Source organism: Haliotis cracherodii, unplaced genomic scaffold (genome assembly GCF_022045235.1).
Source record: "Haliotis cracherodii isolate W230 unplaced genomic scaffold, xgHalCrac1.p SCAF_23, whole genome shotgun sequence".
Lineage (NCBI taxonomy): Eukaryota > Metazoa > Mollusca > Gastropoda > Lepetellida > Haliotidae > Haliotis > Haliotis cracherodii.
The window spans coordinates 1,292,985-1,313,366 of record NW_027266279.1 but is presented as its reverse complement, the minus strand read 5'-3'; the positions used below and the strand labels follow the sequence as shown (position 1 = coordinate 1,313,366).

Sequence of the window (20,382 nt, the reverse complement as noted above, 5' to 3'; positions counted from 1 at the left end):
TTGGAAAATGAATTGAGTTCATCAATGTGAGTGTCACTGAGAACTACCCTCCTCTGTATAACACTTTAGCATTTCCCTGCGGACAGTGCTAGTAGACCAAAGCATCGCGATTGAATGACCAGTATAAGCGTCTCAATTAGGAGTTCTCTGGGGGAACTCTCAGAGGTACTAGAGTTATATATGACAGCTTTCCGTCGGCATTTGACCTCCTTGGAGTGTGGTTGAGATGATTGCTAGTGCCTGCTTCATTGGAAGGGTTAAACCTGTTATTTCCCTCCTCCATAAACATGAATGAGGCCTGGGCGGGTTTTGTTCAAACATGTAGACGTCAATCATGAATCAACAGAAATTGCCGTTCGACTTTCTGGACCTATGAAACCAATAGTTACTCTTTAAGCTTTGGTGATGGAAATTCTTTCTCGTGGGACCACTCAGTATCTTTTTGACAGTCTTGATATATATATATATATATATATATATATATATATGCTGATAGAAACGAATTGGGTACAATGCAAAATATAAGGAATTTTGTTTTACTGTCAGTACATTTCAAAAGAGGGCGTATTCAAATTTAACACGTCAGAGGCAAATGTTGAGATGTGTTTGTGCGCATTGTTTCTAACGCTTGCTTGTGTGTTGTTTGTTGTTTGTTTTGTGTGTTTGTTTGTTGTTTAACGTCGCACTCAGCAATATTCCAGCTATATGATGGCGGTCTGTAAATACTCGAGTCCGGCTAGACAATCCAGTAATTGACATCATAAGCATCGATCCACGCAATTGGAAATACGATGACATGCATCAACCAAGTCAGCAAGCCTGACCACCCGATCCCGTTAGTCGCCTCTTACGACAAGCATAGTCGCCTTGTTTCCAACGCGTATGTGGTAGACAAGACTGGGAACCCATGATAGCATATCATTTTACTGTGTCTAAAACTAAGTGTTCCCTTTTCATCTCCATCAGTATATGTTACTGGTGTTTACGGTTATGGTGTGGGAATATATTCTGTGATTATGCATATTTTCAAGATGTCCACATGGCCTTTGTTGCCTTTAATGATATTTATCGACTAAGTTATGGTCATAAATCATATTTTAGCTGTGCACGTGAAGGTAATTCGGTTCGCTATTCCTGACCTCTGTCCTTTAGTGTCAAGGATTTGTGAAAATCAATGCCGTGGTTAGCGGATGTGTGACTTCAAATGTTTATCCATAAACGCATAACACTGAATGACCTGGTCCCAACCAGCCTTATCGGGGCCGAGACGAGCAAAGCCATACAGTTCACCGAGGAGTGTCACGTTCGCTTAATCAAAAAGAAATAATTATGTTTCTATAGATTTGCTACTTTTAGCGGTGTTGATTACAGCGACCTGATTGGACGTCTCGACAGATATATAGTTAAACCATCATGCTCATTCTCGTGTTTGGAGACTGTTTAAAGCATTGGCTGTTCAAGGAAAACAAGAATTATTTACTCTTTGTGGCTGTTTGTATCTGTGACGAAGTACAGCTTTGTACACCCATGGACACACATATAATTCACGCTGCACATTTCGTTGCAATGCTGTCCAAGTAAGGTGATGTGAAATAGGAGCACGGGGCTCGATATCGTCCGGAAATTACCATGAATATTAAATGTAACGTTTATTGCATGGCTGGGGCATATGTTTACGCAAGTATATATCGATAATTTTCAGATCGGTCGTGGCAGCAGTGTTGTTCTGGGTAAGGGTTATATGCCCGCAAGACCCATTGCTCTTACTTTCATCAGTACACGTCTTTCGGACAACCGCGGACACAGAGCTGTGCCACGTCATTTTCTCGTCAAGAACATTGCCAATTCCCACTGTCTTCACCAACGGTTGCGTAATGAAATATTAAACATTTTAGCTATGGCTGGCTGTATAAATTCTACACGCAAGCTTTACAAGAACTTCTTCCTCCTCAGTCCCCACATACCACCCTCAGTATAATGATAAATGACAAGGTTTGATAGGAGAAACCCCGATAGGGTACAATATGTCGGTTTATTCAACGAATTCGTTTTAAAGGCAGGCAGAACAAAATGTAGACAAAAACCAAATCAAGTCACAATGTGTCTTCAAATTCTGAACAAGATAAAGGGGACTCAGTCATTTTGCTGAGTTTCAGGTCATATCAGAGCTGTGTATATACAATGCTGTAATGTTGCTGATCCTGTGTGTTAGGTCATATCAGAGCTATGTATATACAATGCTGTAATGTTGCCGATCCTGTGTGTCAGGTCATATCAGAGCTGTGTATATACAATGCTGTAATGTTGCTGATCCTGTGTGTTAGGTCATATCACAGCTATGTATATACAATGCTGTAATGTTGCTGATCCTGTGTGTCAGGTCATATCAGAGCTGTGTATATACAATGCTATAATGTTACTGATCCTGTGTGTTAGGTCATATCAGAGCTGTGTATATACAATGCTGTAATGTTGCTGATCCTGTGTGTCAGGTCATATCGGGGCTGTGTATATACAATGCTGTAATGTTGCTGATCCTATGTGACAGGTCATATCAGGGCTCTGTATTGACGACGTTGTAATGTTGCTGACATCGAGTGTCAGGTCAGGTCATATTAGTAATAGGTGTAAATGCTTCTTTCATGTTACTGACATCGAGTTGTTGTGTTTCAGGTCATATCAGTCCTATGTGGATGTGTTGCTGTGATGTTGCTGATGCTGTCGATAGCAGCAACGACATGGCTGGAGGCCGACGGTTTTCGCGAGGGATTGTGGGAAAAATGCAAATGGCGCGATAGGATAAACCAACAAGTTGACTGCGAAAAGAATTATCCAAGAGGTGAGTGACGATTATGAGATAATAACATATATCAGTTATGATTGCTGTTGTAATAATTGCAGATAATTGTTCTGATGTCACTATTACCTGAATACAGTTAGGGTTATGAGGTAGCTTTGTGGGGTAAGCATTCGCTCGCCACGCTCGACGAGCGCTCGACCTGGGTCAGATTCCTTACAATGTGTGGAGCCCATTTCTGGTGTCCCCGACCATGATATTGCTGGAATATTACTAAACTCGGCGTGAAACCTAACTCGCTCACTTACTCACGCTAGAGTTATTAATACCATCATCGCTGAATTACTTGTCCTTCGACATCATTTGTCATTGTTAACATCAGTGTTAACAAGATTTGCGTTACGTTAGGCACTGATACTCAAAACTTGAAACATGGTTTGAATTTCAAAGGTTGGCAACTCTCATATAGTGTGGTATATTTTCGTTAACACAAGGCGATAAATACACATCTGGACACACCATAACTGATTTGCTTCATAATGACGTATTCACGGTTTCAGGGGTTTCAATTGCTTCTCCGCGTCAAACGAGGCACACGGCTGTCCGACAATGTTGTGACGAATGCGCCTACGGGTTGCTACATTGACGTCATTCTGTATTTGTGAGATCTGCCCAAAGCATTTGGGAGTGATGTGGGTTTGTCAATGACCCTTCAAAATCAATATTTCTCATGAAGCAACTTTCCACACGATTTGCAACGGGTTGACTGTGCATGTGATCTAATTGCATCAAACCTGAGACAACAACAAGCATGGTGTGAATGACGGCATATCCCTTATCCCAGACATGCTACCCCGACCTGGAGTGAGTGAGTGAGAGAGTGAGTTGGGTTTAACGCCGTTTTTAACGGTATTCCAGTTATATCGCGGCGTGCCAGCTTAATGTGAGAGGAAAGCCCGAAGGGATGTAGGTCTCAGACGTTTACCACTTCGGTGAAACCCACGAGCACGGGTATGGTGCTGACAAACCTAGAAACATAATCGGGGCGAACCGGGATTCGAACCCACAATCATAGGTTTCTGGCGTGTCCAAGGGACGCAAATCTGCATAGCGAATCGCGGTGCATTAGACGACTGGGCCACTCGTGCTACCCCGATCTGGAAAGACGGGCAACCTCAGGGCTATTCGATCCGACCTGGTATCTGTCTCAGAAACCTCCAAAATATAACCTCAGAACAAAGAAGTCTGACAGGAGAACTGTTAGATAAAACAGTTAATTTCATTTGTATTCAACCAATGTTGACGTTGTCTCAAACCAAATTGACTTGAACAATAATCTGTCTACCTGATAAGAAAATAACGTCTGGGAGTTGCTGGTTTTGACATCCGTGTATAAACCGCCGGGCAATGTATGCACCCATGTTTGATGGTGGCTCAACAGGAAACACACAAGAAATGGTAAAGCGACGGTGGTGTATTGGATACGGCATCAAAGACAATATTACATGCATTATATCAACGTGTACCTCACAGTTATAGGTTAGCCGAGTAAAGTTTTGAAAACGTTTGTAATATTTTTGAACCCACAATCATAGGTTTCTTGAGTGCCCAAGGGACGCAACTCTGCACAGCGAATCGCGGCGCCTTAGACGACTGGGCCACCCGTGCCCCCCAAATGCATGTAATGATGTTTGATCATTATAGGAGAGAAATGGGTGTCTCATAGGCATTTGGTTTAGCACTGTGGGGAATCCGGGGCAGAATGAGTGTGTAAGCGCGTGTGGTAACGCCCCTGTCAACAGTATTCCACTTATATCACAGCTTTTCAGGAAAGCCCGATCTGATGCAAGTCTCAGACGTTTACCACTTTGGCAACACCCCCGAGCACGTGACAAACCTCGAAAAATAATCGGGGCCAACCGGGATTTGAACCCACTAAAGTAGGCTTCTGGCGTGCAAAAGGGACGGTTTATCGTTAGTGTCTACCCAAAGAGCATTCAGAGAGTAGTCAGGCTATGCGACTTTATCGATTGCGTGTTCTCATACCCCGACGTCGTACGACGTTGCTCGTGCTATCAACCATCAGATTGCCTGAACATACATTATGTTGCTGACTGTACTAATGCTACTAACAAAAAAATGGAGAAAAAACATTTTCACTATAGTTCATCCTTAAGGTCAGTTCATGTTACTTTATAATACGATTTCATATCAGCAATAATATCTATCGTAATTCAGGCCTTACGTATGATAAGATGATACGTTATTAGACATAGACAAATCAACTACTTAAACAAGTTTAAGGAGGTCATTACTGGGCCTCTTGCACAAAAAGATCTTAGTCTTAAGATTATTTTAACGCCTGTATTTTAACAAAGACTTACAACAACTGTAGCTCTAAGATCGCTTTGTGAAAGCAAGTCCAGACGTGTCGTTTTCATATTCCGACAATCTGCCATTCACATGTCTACTTTCTATGAGAACCTATCAATTTGTTTGTTCGCCTTGCGTAAACACTGATTTTATGAATGACATTTCAGTCACAAAGTCGATTCATCCTTTGAAGTCTAAATCGATTAGGTGAAGGTTTGATATAAGTGAACTTAGTTTGTTAATAGTTTCTTTTAAGTTTTTGCAAACGTTGGTGGAACCTTTGACAGCGACGCCACTCACAACAATTTCCATGATTTAATTATTTAATATAGACATGACTAAATCTTGAAGTAGTGTGTTATTCACATAATAGGATTTCTTTGGCAGTTCTTGTTTCAATTCTACCGTGGCATTACTTGGGAATTCCGCGTGCATCCCAATGATGATACTCCATGACTTCAGTACTTATTTATTGTCTCACGATGACGCAATCATTATATAAAATATATATAAATTGCAATTCGAGTGTTCAGTCCAGTATTTAAAGTTTAAGACAAAACACAACCCCGTATACTTTCTCCGGGATGTTATATGTATATAACTTTACCACTTCGGTGAATCCCACGAGCACGGGTATGGTGCTGACAAACCTTGAAACATAATCGGGGCGAACCGTGATTCGAACCCACAATAACAGGTTTCTGGCGTGCCCAAGGGACGCAACTCTGCACAGCGAATCGCGGCGCCTGGGACGACTGGGACGACTGGGCCACCCGTGCCCCCTACTACGGTGAAGTAGAGTCTGGGCCAGACATATCAGTGATTGCCATTTTGAGAAACGATCCAACCAGAAAGGGAACGTTGACACACTAACAATCACGAGCCCGTGTCTGACCAGCCGATTCGTTGCCTCGCACGACAAGCATAGGTTGCTGGTGGCCAATTCTATCCCGGAATCCTCATCCTATCTGATGCTAAAACCAATTAATATTTTTCTTAAAGTGAATGTACACAGTGTTTAGCAATGTTCAGCAATATGACGGCGCAGGACACCAACATTAGGCTAAAAATGTACCTTGAGCAGAATCGAGGCTGGCCCTTCTGCGTGACGAGCGAAAGCTTTAACCACTAAGCTAGTCTCAACCTTCCAAGTCCTTTATGAGGATGGTTCTACCTGCATATATCTTATATCGGTTTACTAATATGAACTAAATGATATATTCTTCTTGTCCTTTTAACTCACTCCCAATCTGGATTTAGATAAATGTATGTGACAGACATAATGCGTGTTTACGTAATTTTTCAAGACGCATTTACTCGGTAAGCAAAACATAAGAAATCGTGAATTGGCAAATTAATTATTATGTTATTACATGTTTATTCTCATGCAGGATATTAGTTTGTGTTAGCAAAACCGTTAGGCACCTTTGTAAAGCAATATCTTTCTTATGTATTAGATACAATAATGTAGGAAAACCTATATAATATGCATCCATTCCTTGTCTCTACTAACTCTTCTGTTTTCTTCCTTCCTCTCCTTTCAATGGCTACAGATAAAGGTAAGTTATGTCTTCCCTTCACGACAAAGTGATGAAGTGCATGCATATATATGTTCTTAACATTGCATTCTCCTTGAAGGACGTGTTCTAGTGCAAACTGCATCGTTACCTAACTGCCGGGCAAAAGAAAGTATGAAAATTGGATTTGACCCTAACCCTAACTTAACAATCAAAACGGTTATAGTCTGAAAACAGCCGCCGAAATACTGCCAGCTTACGTCCCAAAGCACAACTATGATACCCATATCAAATACATCACCCTCGAATAAACATTTCTCGTTTGTTTCATTTTTAGCCACCAACAGACAAGTGTGTGCTTTCTTTTGCCTGGTAGTGTATGACCTCTTCACAGAAGGGTGCTCTAAACTGTGGGCATCACTATACTTTTACAATGATTCGAAGGTTAGGGCTCCTAAACTTTTGGCTTCCATTTTGTTTGAATGTCCGTTCTTATTGTGGCGAAGATAAATAAATGAAAACCGTTAAGCATCCACACATTTTGTGTATTTTACAGTATGTCTATAGTAATTCATTGGCATGTACAAATGTTGGTCACCATTGTCTCAATCCTCCCCGAACCATAATTATAAGAATCAAATGATACGTCCATTTCGCAGGACCTAGTGTCGTCCATTGAGAAAGGCAGCTCCAATTTGTTGGTATGAACAGAAGCATGCTGGCATCCGGTTTTTTAAACTTAATTAGTTTATGATATGAAATGATAAACTACTCCATGTCACTAAAGGTGAGATGATCAGCGAATAAAACTGAAAAGAAATTTATGACAGAATATGATATCTTTCTCTTAAAAACTTGTTTTCAAAATCATCATTTTGCTTCCCTTCCAAATCTAATCCTCGTCTCATCTCATAATCTCCCGCACACAGGCATCCGCACACGTACACCAACATTCATATCAGCACGCACACGTATATATACACGCACACGTATATATACACGCACACGTATAAATACACGCACACGCATATGCACACGCACACGTATATATACACGCACACGCATATGTACACGCACACGTACATATACACGCACACGCATATATACACACATATGCACACGCTTATGTACACGCACACTCAAATGTACACGCATATATACACGCACACGTATATATACACGCACACGTATAAATACACGCACACGCATATGCACACGCACACGTATATATACACGCACACGCATATGTACACGCACACGTACATATACACGCACACGCATATATACACACATATGCACACGCTTATGTACACGCACACGCATATGTACACGCATATATACGCGAACACGCATATATACACGCACACGTATATGTACACGCACACGCATATGTACACGCACACGCATATGTACACGCACACGTATATATGCATGCTCACGTATATATACACGCACACATATATACACGCACACGCATATGTACACGCGCACGTTTATGTACACGCACACGTATATATACACACACGCATATGTACACGCACACGTATTTATACACACACGCATATGTACACGCATATATACGCGCACGCGCATATATACACGTACACGCATATGTACACGCACACGCATATATACACACACGCATATGTACACGCATACGCATATATACAGACATGCATATGTACACGCATAGGTACACGGACATGCACATGCACACGAATATATACATGCACACGCATATGCACACACATATGTACACGCATATGTACATACACACGTATATGTACACGCATACGCATATGTACATGCACACGCATATGTACACGCATACGCATTTACATGCACACGTATATGTACACGCACACGCATGTGTACACGCATACGTATATATACATGCACACGTATATATACACGCACACGTGTATATACACGCACACGCATATTTACACGCGCACGTATATGTACACGCACACGCATATATACACACACGCATATGTACACGTACACGTATATGTACACGCACACGTATTTATACAAACACGCATATGTACACGCGTATATACACGCACACGTGTGTGTACACGCACACGCATATATACACGCACACGTATATGTACACGCACACGCATATGTACACGGACACGTTTATGTACACGCACACGTATATGTACACGCACACGCATATGTACACGCACACGCATATGTACACGCACTCGCATATGTACACGCACACGTATATATATACGCACACGTATATGTACACGCACACGCATATGTACACGCACACGCATATGTACACGCACACGTATATATACACGCACACATATATGTACACCACACGCATATCTACACGCACACGCATATATACACACACGCATATGTACACGCACACGCATGTATACGTGCACACGCTTATGTACACGCATACGCATATATACACGCACGCGCACACGTAGACGAACATGCATATTGGCAATTGTACAGTGACACGCATATATATTTACAGGCATATGTACATGCACACGCATATGTACACGGACACGCATATGTACACGGACACGCGTATATATACAGATACAGGCATATGCACACGCACACGCATATGAACACGCACACGCACGCTTACAACACACTCGAAATAAAACTTCGTGTAACTGTCGATCACTGCGATTGGTACTCTGCACTTAAATCCCCGGAGTGATTCTAAACGACCGTGAAGTCCGTGCTTCTTTGAGTGTTTCGGTGTTGAACATTCTTATTTTGAAGTTGGAATGTCCTGAGGCATTCGAATTCTTTCTTATGGAATTCTCTGTGTTTTCATAAAATGAATAAAGTTAATGCCAAACATTATTCATAAAGAGAAATGCTGTATCAATGTGATGTGAAAGTCGGGATGATGTTGCAAGAGCACTGGAATGGACACGTAACCGAAGTTACTCTTGAATTGAAGTTGTCTTAAATAACGTCACAAACGAACACGATCCTACTGCTGTGCTAGGAAACAGAACTCTGATTTTCATCAACTCGGGCACATTTACAACCAATGTATTCTGTTTCGCAGTTCATAAACAGTTTGAAATCTTTTTCATAGTTGTTTATTTGTAGAAACCTTTATATGCTAATCTCGAGCAATATCCTTTGCCTTTGGTGTCTACATTTCACTACTTTTGAGGTTACACGAGCATGCTCTTTCCACGAAGATTTCAAGAGCATCATATGACTCTTGCTCAAAAGTTATTTTGATTCCGGTTATAGCAATCACGGCCTTATTAAAGCTTATAAAATGTATTATGGTAGACGTGTGGAGGACATTTGCAAATCTGATGCATCTGTGACCAAAATGATGTCAGATGACATTGCCTATTTTGACTTGTGCCACATGTTCCCGTGTTTTCTTCAGGTACACAAATTGCCTGTGTTTGTGACGGGTGCCACCGGTAAGGCAAGGTGCACACACCTTTCCGCGAACACCAGATGTCATGATACATGATTATGATTAAGTCGGAATCGTGCAATGAACCTTTATTAGATACCATGTCTCTTAAGTATGGAAGGAGTTGTGTCTCTTAACCTTTATCAAGTTACTACCATCTACTAAACATATCTGTTGATGAATGTTCTCCGTTCAACTCAAATTGCGAGAATTACAGAGCATATGAATTAAACTAACATTAACTAACATTTGTAAAAAGAACTCAGTTTACAAACGTGAACATAATGGCATGATGCGACTGCTTTGCTGTTTCATAATAAAACCTGAACAGTACTTGTGCGGCATTTGAACGTTAAAGTTAAACAACAAAGTTATGCACATTTAATGTGCAAGATAAAAGCGAAGACCCGAGGATCACTGGTGAAGAACGCTGCTTGTTGGTACCTCGTGCTCGCATCGAGTTGATTCGTCCGTTAATGCCTCAATATATAGGCAAATATGCAGAGATCCCTAATAGTCCAAGGGTTTCACAAATCTTCCAAATTAGATTCTGGCTTCACTGAGCCAGCGGTGATTAACGATCCATTAATGGCCAACATTGTTTCCAAATATAACGCTATAATCAAGAATTCATTCAAGGTTCGCAGTATGCCACTAACCAACATGTGTGTCCACCTAAATTAAATGTCATATTTATATAATGTGGACCAAGATGTCTCGGGTTAACTTGTCAGCACCGATATTCCTGCAGACTGTACTATTTTTGGATTCTGTTAATACATTATGTGGTTCTTTTTATCACTTAATAAAGCCTCACGTCAAAGGTATTACAATTCTAAATGGGGAATAATACATATGTGAGAAATTAGATGAACAAAAGGGAAAAAAGAAATATTAATATTATAGATTAATGTGTGCTGCTGAATAAAGTTAATATTCTTTGTATCACCAAAATATGTTGATGGAGCCATCGACAGGCTCCGTTGTATTTGTGCCGTGCCGAATGGCCTCAGTTAAAGCTTAGGGTACCAACGAACTGTGATCACATTGCTGATTATGCACCAGCATATACCAAAACCAGATTATACCATTGTCATTCAAATACCAGTTTATACCATAGTCATTCAAAATACCAGATTATATCATAGTCATTCAAAATATCAGATTATACCATAGTCATTCAAAATACCAGATTATACCATAGTAATTCAACATACAAGATTATACCACAGTAATTCTACACACCAAAGTGTGCCATAACCATTCAACATACCGTTTCTACATGAGCCATGCGACAAACCAGATTATGTCATAGACATTCAACATACCAAATTTTACCATAGCCATTCAACATACCGTTTATTCTTCAGCCAGGCGACAAACTATATTAAACCATAGAAATTCAACATACCCGATTATACCATTGCCATTCAATATGGCAGATTATACCATAGTAATTCAACATACCGTTTCTACATAAGCCATGCAACAAACCAGATTATTTCAGAGTCATTCAACATACACGATTGTACTAAAGCCACTCGATAATTTGTTTCTACATCAGGCATTCGAAAAACAAGATTATACCATAGTAATTCAACATGTCAGATAAAACCATTCAACGTACCATATTATACCATCGACATGCGACATGCCATTTTTCACCATAGATATTCAACATACCATGTCATACCAGTCATTCAACGTTACAAACTGTACCATAGTGATGTAACGAACAGTTTGTTTTTTGTGTTGTTTTATGCCGCACTCCGCAATATTCCAGCTTCTTGTAACCAACTGCCATGTACTGTTTCATAATACTGTTTTCACAACTCCCCATTATATCACGACCGTCAATACATAGTAGGTTCCCTTTTCTTAATACGTACATATGGTTCAGAAATTCACCGAATACTTGTCTTCAATAGATAAATAAAGTGCCGAGCAACAGAAAATATATACTAGAAAACTGGGATTTAACCAAAACATTACAAATGTCATAAACGTGAGTTGGCTGAAAACAGGCTCCGAAATACTGCAAACCTTGTTACCCGAATCAAATACATTACCGTTGAATAACCATTCCTTGTTAAAGTTTTAGACACCATCAAACATGTTCATACTTTATTTGTCCTAAAGTATACATTATAAAGATACGTTCCTTGTAAAAGAGTCTTGAATCATACACGGACACTCTGCTTACTACAGTTTTATGTTTGAATTTCAGCATGGATCCAGGCGTGTAGGACAATGTGCTTGCTGTCGCTAGCCACCTGTCTCGTCTCCATTGTAGTGGCGTGTATAGGATTAAGGACGGACAATTTCCGCTCCAAGTACACATATTACAAAGCAGCTTTGTCTATCATGTTTATAGCAGGTAAGTGTTGGAAGTTGGTCAACTTCATTATAATTTTCATTAGGTTTAGACATATCGCTATTTGTTTTATGACGGATTTTATTGTTGGTTGTTAAATGACGTTGGCAGACAAGTCGAATTGGTTGCACCCAGTTTAATGCATGAAATCTTTGTCACTAAAAGGATATCGGGTGGATTGGGGGAGGGGGGTTGGGGGGACAGTGCAGCCGAATGTCACGCAGTATTTTTAGGTTTTATTATCAACATGTGCACATCATGTGCCGCTCACCCGCGATCCCCATTTCATGTGTACATAACTGGAATTTGACAATTCATGTACATTTTATCTAGGCAGTTCATGGTTGAGATAGAAGGTCAAGGTCATAAAACGGAAGAAATTATAACTTTGCTATTACGGTAGCTAGAGGCGTAGGGCTTTCTGTTTCAAAGGTGTGCTTTGATAAACCGGAAGTTTGTTATGAGGTGAGGTGAAATTGGGTTTAACATCGCGTCCAAGATTATTACACTTATATAGCGATGTACATGCACGTGTGTGTGTGTGCTTGTACTAGTCCGGACAGATGCCGGTTTACAGTGCTAGCTCACTGAGATACAAAGCCGCAGTTTAACATAAATACCCCACTCAGACACAGTATACCGAGCCGACCATAATTTGATTTAGCCCCTTAATGCCGAGCGCCAGACAGGGGAACAACATGTACCATCTTTTAACGTCTTTTGGTATGACGCGGACAGGGATCGAACCGCGGACCTTCCGCTCTCCGGGCGGACGCTCTACCACTGAGGCGGTCACTTTGTTATGAAGTTGGCTAGATTGTAGCACAGGAGAAGGTTGTTCTGTATTGGGCATATGTGAGGTCACCTGCTACTTTATGTCACTGTCAGAATGGTTCATTATTCATACTTCTGGGGCATTCACGAAAAGGTATCGATCCAACCGGTTTATGAGGACTTTAAATCCCAACAGACTAGTTCCCCTGTATCAAAATTAAGCTAATCCTGACATCTGACTGAAATGGGGATTGGCTGCGAAACACGTGTGACTTGCGTTATTTTCTAACCGGCAATGTTGAAGCACCAAGCAAATGGTGTCACTGGTCCACGGTGGACTGTGTTCAAGCCGCCATGACGTCAGTCACAGTCAGCAACGTTACGCTAACAACAATATTCAATCCCCCTTTCAGTTAAGCTACATGTAAGAGCGGCTTTTCGATCAAACTAACAATACATTACTCTACGAATCTTTAGAGGAGTAACATTCTGGAGTACACAAGCTCCTATTTCAAATTGAACCTTGATTGCGATGGGGAATCTTGTCCATATATTAGAAAACCAATAAATACAATGAAGTAATTATCAAATATCATTCATCGCGGACATCATATACGGAATACAGTTTGCCGGACATATTTTAAAAAAAGGACATGGTTCCATATCTACATATAATCGCCTCAACGAGTATGGTAATGTCACCAATTCGCCAGTAAATGGCATAATTAAGATTACTTGAGCATGGACAATGAGATAGTACCTTCAGAAATAACTTATCAAGTCTTTCTCCCGAAGCCTCTGACAAGTGCGCCAGTCATTAAGAAGTGTATCACATCCATCACCGTCCTAGCGATGAAGCCAAAACACACCATTACCTTATGATGTCTTTTTAATAGCTGTCGACATGTAACCCCAGAGACTTAGGTAGTCATTATCTGCTTCCGAAACAACCTAAATGCTGTATCTTAATGTGTACGTGTGTGTTTGTGTGTGCTACTGTAGACTGTGAGCAGGTGGCGTACATTGCCAATATTACCTAGAACCATTATCAGAGCGAAGCTGAGGTTCCAACCTGAAATCAGCGGAGCCTGGGATCCCCAAGGGAAGCAACTCTGTGCAGCGAATAGCAGCGCCTCAGACCACTGGGACACCCATTGTGGCTGATCGAGCAGATGAAAGCATACCTAGGGTCATACCGAATATTAAACGAAATCATTACTGAGACACATTTAGGATTTCCTTCTAAGGCTGACCTTTTTAGTTCATTACTAGAACATTTGTGGATACTAGCAGTTGATTTTTAGGCCACATTGATCTTGTAGCATCATTAGCGGCAAATAGTTGACAGGAAATGATAGCCTCGGTTGTAACGGTAATGGGATTGCTTACATGTGATTGACAAGATGATAACAGCTTTCAGATTATCTTTCATCTAATGAACGTGTGTAGAGTGATGTAGCATGTACGGCGCTCGGCCTTTACAGGAGTCAGTCATGCAACTGGTGTCCTTTGTTTTGCTGATCCAATAAAAAAACTAATTGCTTAAAACTGGCGCTCATGCAGGATATGAACCCCGCGGGCACAATTACTAAAACTGATATTCAGGCCTAGATAATATGTATCCATTATCTTGTGAAACTAATTTGGGTACATATTCGTTCGAAAATTCGTTGGTTTTTTTTTTCGCAGCTCGTCCCTCCATTAAACAATGATCATGCCTGCGTTGAAGGAATATGAAGTACATTAAGGTCTTGAATTTTTTAAGGAAAAACCGAGACCAGTCCACTCGCATGCGCAATCGCCCTCGTATCCATACCCTCACCCGCACTCGAACTCGCATCCGCGCCCACGCCCAAGCCTAAATCCACCTCCACAATTACACCAGCACCCACAGTTGAACTTGTATCCATGCCAATGACCCTCCACATTAACAATCACAACAGCACCAGCAGCATTGTTCTCATCCACGTCCCCGTCCACTTCCTCACCCACAGTCACGTTCAAACCACGGTCTACGCCCACGACCACGCCCGCGCCCGCGCCCGCGCCCACTCACAAACACACGCTCACGCGGACACCCTCGCCCATATCCACATTAGGTCCTCCTTTGAAATAATTTATTGATACTGGTGTGAATTCTGATTTTGTGAAAATAAGAAGTTTGGGTAAACTTAAATCTCAGATCCTATAATGCAATGCGCCTGCTACATTTGGTTCGTTTATATACTTGGTATACTTCTCTTATGTATTTACTCATGTTTAATGATATATTCCACGACGGGGAACTATTCAAATGGTATATCACTATGTGAACAAACTCATTTCCACCATAATCATTTGCAAATTGAATGTTTCAGCTTTGTTTGAAGTCATCGCTCTCATCATCTTCCCCGTGAAGTTTCTGGAAGAAGTAAGTCTAGAACGCTCTCACCACAAATGGGAGTTCGGCTGGGCATACGGGGTTGGCTGGGGGTCAGCCATCTTCATGTTCGGTGCCGCCATCTTACTATTGATAGACAGGGAGAGTGAGGAGGTCATCTATAGAGAAAAGACGATTTATAATAAAGAACCCGAACCAGAAGAGGTGTGAAACTAACGATTCTTCCATGGAACAAAAACAAACTACCCGACAGTCTTTCCTAATGTGTGTGTCCCGAATCCCAGGGGAATATCCAGACACCCTGTTAGAGTGTGATGTAGAGTGTGTTGTCGCTGATGGGATGTTCAGAGGAAAGGATGCTGAGGACCATGTCGTTTAATGGTCATGCAGTTGAAGGTTGCAAAGACTAAACTGAACCAGCATATAGAGAACATGGTAATTTTAACAACCATGATATGAAGGATTATACTCGTGCCACGCCTGTGCTGTTATGTCAGCGCACGTCTATATAACACGTAAGCGCCAGAGAATAACTGGTCTCAATTATCCGACAGAGCAGATTCCATTGGGCATAACGGCGGTGAACATAATATGAATGGATCACTGAAAATCAGTGATGATGAAAAGTGCTAGCATGTCCTGCCGTACAGGTAGCAACTCAAGTGTGTTCGTGGGTTTCAAATGTGAGCTGTGTTATTCAGAAAGGAAATACCGAGACAACATCAGTATCAAATGTTCCAACTCTGTATCTGTGTGTCCATCCATCACATGGCCCTAATGGATATTTTATCTGCATGAATAGTCCTTAAGCAATGACATATATGGGATGGTTTCCAGGGAGTGCCATAAAACATGATGAGATTTCTGGTAGATCGATGTCCAACTGCTGATAGCGCGTGTGGTGTTTGACGTTAAAAAAGTGCACACACGAGACCAGAAACTTGGACCTGTTACGAGATAATGAACCACAATATGCTGGAGGTTTGCTTTCTGTTCAAGCTTTGATCAGATTCTGGATGAAATGATATACATCTTTTTAACCACAATTGGAATTTAATTCAAATCGACAAATTTAAAACAGATGCATGCTATCCAATTGAGAGGTCATCATTGTCTGAATCATCAAGCAACGCCACAACATCTGTACTGCTACTTCCGTCTGTATTCTTCCAGAAACGGCACATCTCTGTTGAGTTGAGTCCTATACCGGAGAGCTCCCATGCAATAAATTGTTACTGTTGTACATGTAATTAAGAATGGGATCAAAAAGCTTTCTCAAGAAATAGGTTTCCGTGAGCTTATAACATTGTATCTTATTTCATTCGGGGCAGATGGCTTCAGTCGAGGGCCGAAGAAAATGAGAGCTCATATGCTAAAAGGTTATTTAAAATGGGGCGGACATCAACATCAACACGAGGAATAGCGTGAGCATTACAGTATCAAAGACTACGTCAAGGAACGAGGGACAGGGATGAATACATGGGGCAATACTATCCTTTGAGGATGAGAACTTATCGCCCAAAATGAAACTTCACAATTCTTTCGTAGTCTCCAGAAATGTGTGTTTCCTTCCTTGTTTTTATACACTTATTTTGTCGAATTTGTTGTATTTCTTAAAGATACTGTGTTTAACAAGTATTTATACCGTGCGACTTGTTGGATCTTCCTTGCCATCATCTCTTTATATCCTTAGTGTTTGTTGCAGAAGTGTTTTCTTTCAAGTGTAAGCAAAGGGGAGAGATTGTCAACATTGTCTGTGACAGGACAACGATATTCACTATCCAATAAATTGTCTCCAACCATATTCATTTTCAAGAACAAAAAGAGCAAATATTGCATGTTCGCACGAATGTAAAGTTTATATCAGGGTGCTTGTGCGAATGATCAGATTCTTTTATATGACAGTTTGTAGACGTTTAAGTATAAAGTTGTTTGGTATTATGATGTTGGCATAATACTTCAAGAGACTGTGCAACACTGTCTAGATATTATATGACACTTCATTAACTAGTGCATCGCAACCTTTAATAGAAAAGTGGACGCAGTGGTCTGCGAGATCTCTCCCGATTCGGACTGTTTCTTATCACGTTACATGTTATCTTTTCAAAATGGCCTTCATTCTGTAGCACACGTCCTGACTCTTATTCTCTGTAAATAACCAAATGGTAATCGGTTGATGTAGACCTAAGTCTTCGTAAACAAGCGTGATAAGGACATAGGTTCATAGATATAAAAGAACAACAAAGGTTGATAAAAAAATTTCTCCTGCGAGATAGAGGACGAATACAAATAGTCTTCAAGTGTGAATTCAGTCATTAATGCACGTACATTAGTTACAAATGTCAACCCAATTTGTCTACATATAAATGCTCCTGTTTTAAAGGATCTATTCATGTTGTTTTTTTTCATTTGATGTTGGCATGACAATGTGTTGTCGTGAATGATCAGTTTTGCCTCAATATGCATTCTACTTCTTCTGAACACGACATGCATCGGGTTTTTACATATTCCAACTCAATTAACAAAACCAACGTCACGATGGAGCATCATAGCAACAGTTGGATTCCCTGTACAAGGCAATAGCATTGCATAACTGATTATAGTATTTGCATGGCAAGTGAACAGAAGAACATTCAGTCGTATATAAGGCATTTCCAGTGTTTGCAATGTACAATATATGTCAGTGTGTGGGTCTTCATCTCTACGTGGACTCCAGCCATCCAGTCAGTCACCAAAATAGAATATGCACACCTGACATGTTGCTATAATATTCACGTAGCCATTATGACTGGACTCTGTTAACAGTCTTGATGCTGTACTGATTATGTGCATTGTATTGTGCATTTTGTGACTATTGTGTTTGGATATGAAAAGGTAGGATACATTAATGTATTGTTCAATATTCAAGGAAAATAGGAAGATCATTTTCAGGATGTTAAATTGAAGTTACCCATTTGCAAAATTGCACTGTAAAACATATGGTATTAAATAACAACGACATATGATACGCATAAGCTCATACTATTTATGTATAACGTCGTGATATGATTGATATACTGTTCAGACGGGCTTATTTGTCAACTATTTACTATATTTTGAAATCATGGTCTTATAATATTCACCCTCAGCAGTTTTTGTCGTGAAGCTAATTGGGAACAGGGTGCCCAGGAGCTGATTCAATGAGCAATGTTGGAAACCTGCCCTGTCATAATCTGTGGTCAGTCAGGACCATACCTGGGCATGTGGGCTCCCATGGGCGGAAAACATTAACGGCCTTCATCAACATGAAGCCTTTCGTCCAACATCAAGCTGACACGCACTAACACAACTGAAATACTGTTCACATCGGCGTTCAAGCCAAATTGATCTCATTGTGACTGTTTCTACTTTTTCATGATAATTCCTCAGACAAAAGTGTACAATGTGGATTGGTTTTATATATGGTCATAGCATAGCTAAACAGTACCTTTCTTCATGCATCACTTCCTCTGAGGATCTTTTCCAGGGGTAAAAACTAACAGTTATAGTCAACTAGTCCTTAAAATGATAACATTTAGCAAAACCCGTAAAAATAGGAAATTTCTACTCTTAGGATACCTTAACTATTGGGCAGTTTGGCAAGGACTATAGGACTATAGTACCCACGGAAATGAAAAAACCCTGTTTTTTCGACCTCATGTAAATATTCAAACTACTAAATTAGTACTAATTGGGCCGTGGCACAAATACAGCGTATCAAATGTTTTTATGCCTTTTTACAAGTAAAAGTGTGTAAAAATGTGAATAAAACAGACTATTGTGAAACAGGGCATAACCATAACTTGACGACAGGTGAGAACAGGTGCATAACGCCTATAGTCTGTTTCTGCTATGTCAATTTGGACTTAGTTTTGTTTTTGAATGTTGAAAGTGCCGACAAATTACCTCCTGTAAAGTACATTTTGTATTGTTCACTGAGATCAAACTAGCAAATCCAGACTAGTACTTTTCGAGCTGTTTTGTTATTTCGTATTTACAGCTACGTAACACTTTGTGTCGATTTTTAAATTGAGAAAAACAGTTTTTGTCTATTTCCGTGAGTACTTTAGTGCCAATTTCTAATGCTGTTTTCTATTGATTTTCGCGGCAATAATCTGACGATTATAAACTTCAGGCGTTAATTCAATTGGATGGAATACTAGTATGTTTTCAAAGTGCATGAAAGTTACTCAAATACTTTAGGAAAGAATTATCATTCTTCTCCTCTGCAGGTGCTAACAGACAACGCGTAATCTACAGATTAATTTGTGGAAGCTTTCGAGGGAGCATTATGTTGTTCTTCCCCAATCGTTCGATGAATGAAATTGCCAAAAAATGGGCAACATTATTCCTTTTCTTATGTGACCTCACTTCAAGCATACCATCAATTACAGTCAACATTACAAACATCCCCCAGTAAAGTGTCATGCGGGTCTTCTCTTTCCACAAACTCAGAGTTTTCTCATCTGTGTATTGTACAAACCCCAACATTTGTATGTTTTCTGGATGTTGGACAATAATAAATAAACATCATGTTTGTCTTTCGTATGTATTACTATATCATCATGACTGCCATCAATCTGGAAAATTATTGAAACAGAAGAAACTGGTTTTGTTTGTTGTTTAACGCCGCATTCAACAATAGTCCAGCTGTATAACGGCGGTCAATAAATAATCGAGTCTGGACGAGACAATCCACCCGATCCGGTTAGTTTC

At 40.4% G+C, this 20,382-nt stretch overlaps 1 protein-coding gene across 2 annotated transcripts in view; it reads left to right on the top strand.

Moving 5' to 3' along the window:
• The window catches only part of LOC139471774 (transmembrane protein 47-like), a 100,731-nt gene extending 80,549 nt beyond the window's left edge, over nucleotides 1-20,182 (top strand). For both annotated transcript variants that reach the window (XM_071254265.1, XM_071254264.1), the window contains exons 2-4: nucleotides 2,674-2,839; nucleotides 12,348-12,497; nucleotides 15,626-20,182. In XM_071254265.1, coding sequence (XP_071110366.1) covers nucleotides 2,674-2,839; nucleotides 12,348-12,497; nucleotides 15,626-15,858 — 549 coding nt within the window. In that variant the 3' untranslated portion in view covers nucleotides 15,859-20,182. The remainder of the gene's footprint in view (nucleotides 1-2,673; nucleotides 2,840-12,347; nucleotides 12,498-15,625) is intronic.
• Nucleotides 20,183-20,382: the final 200 nt, after the last annotated feature.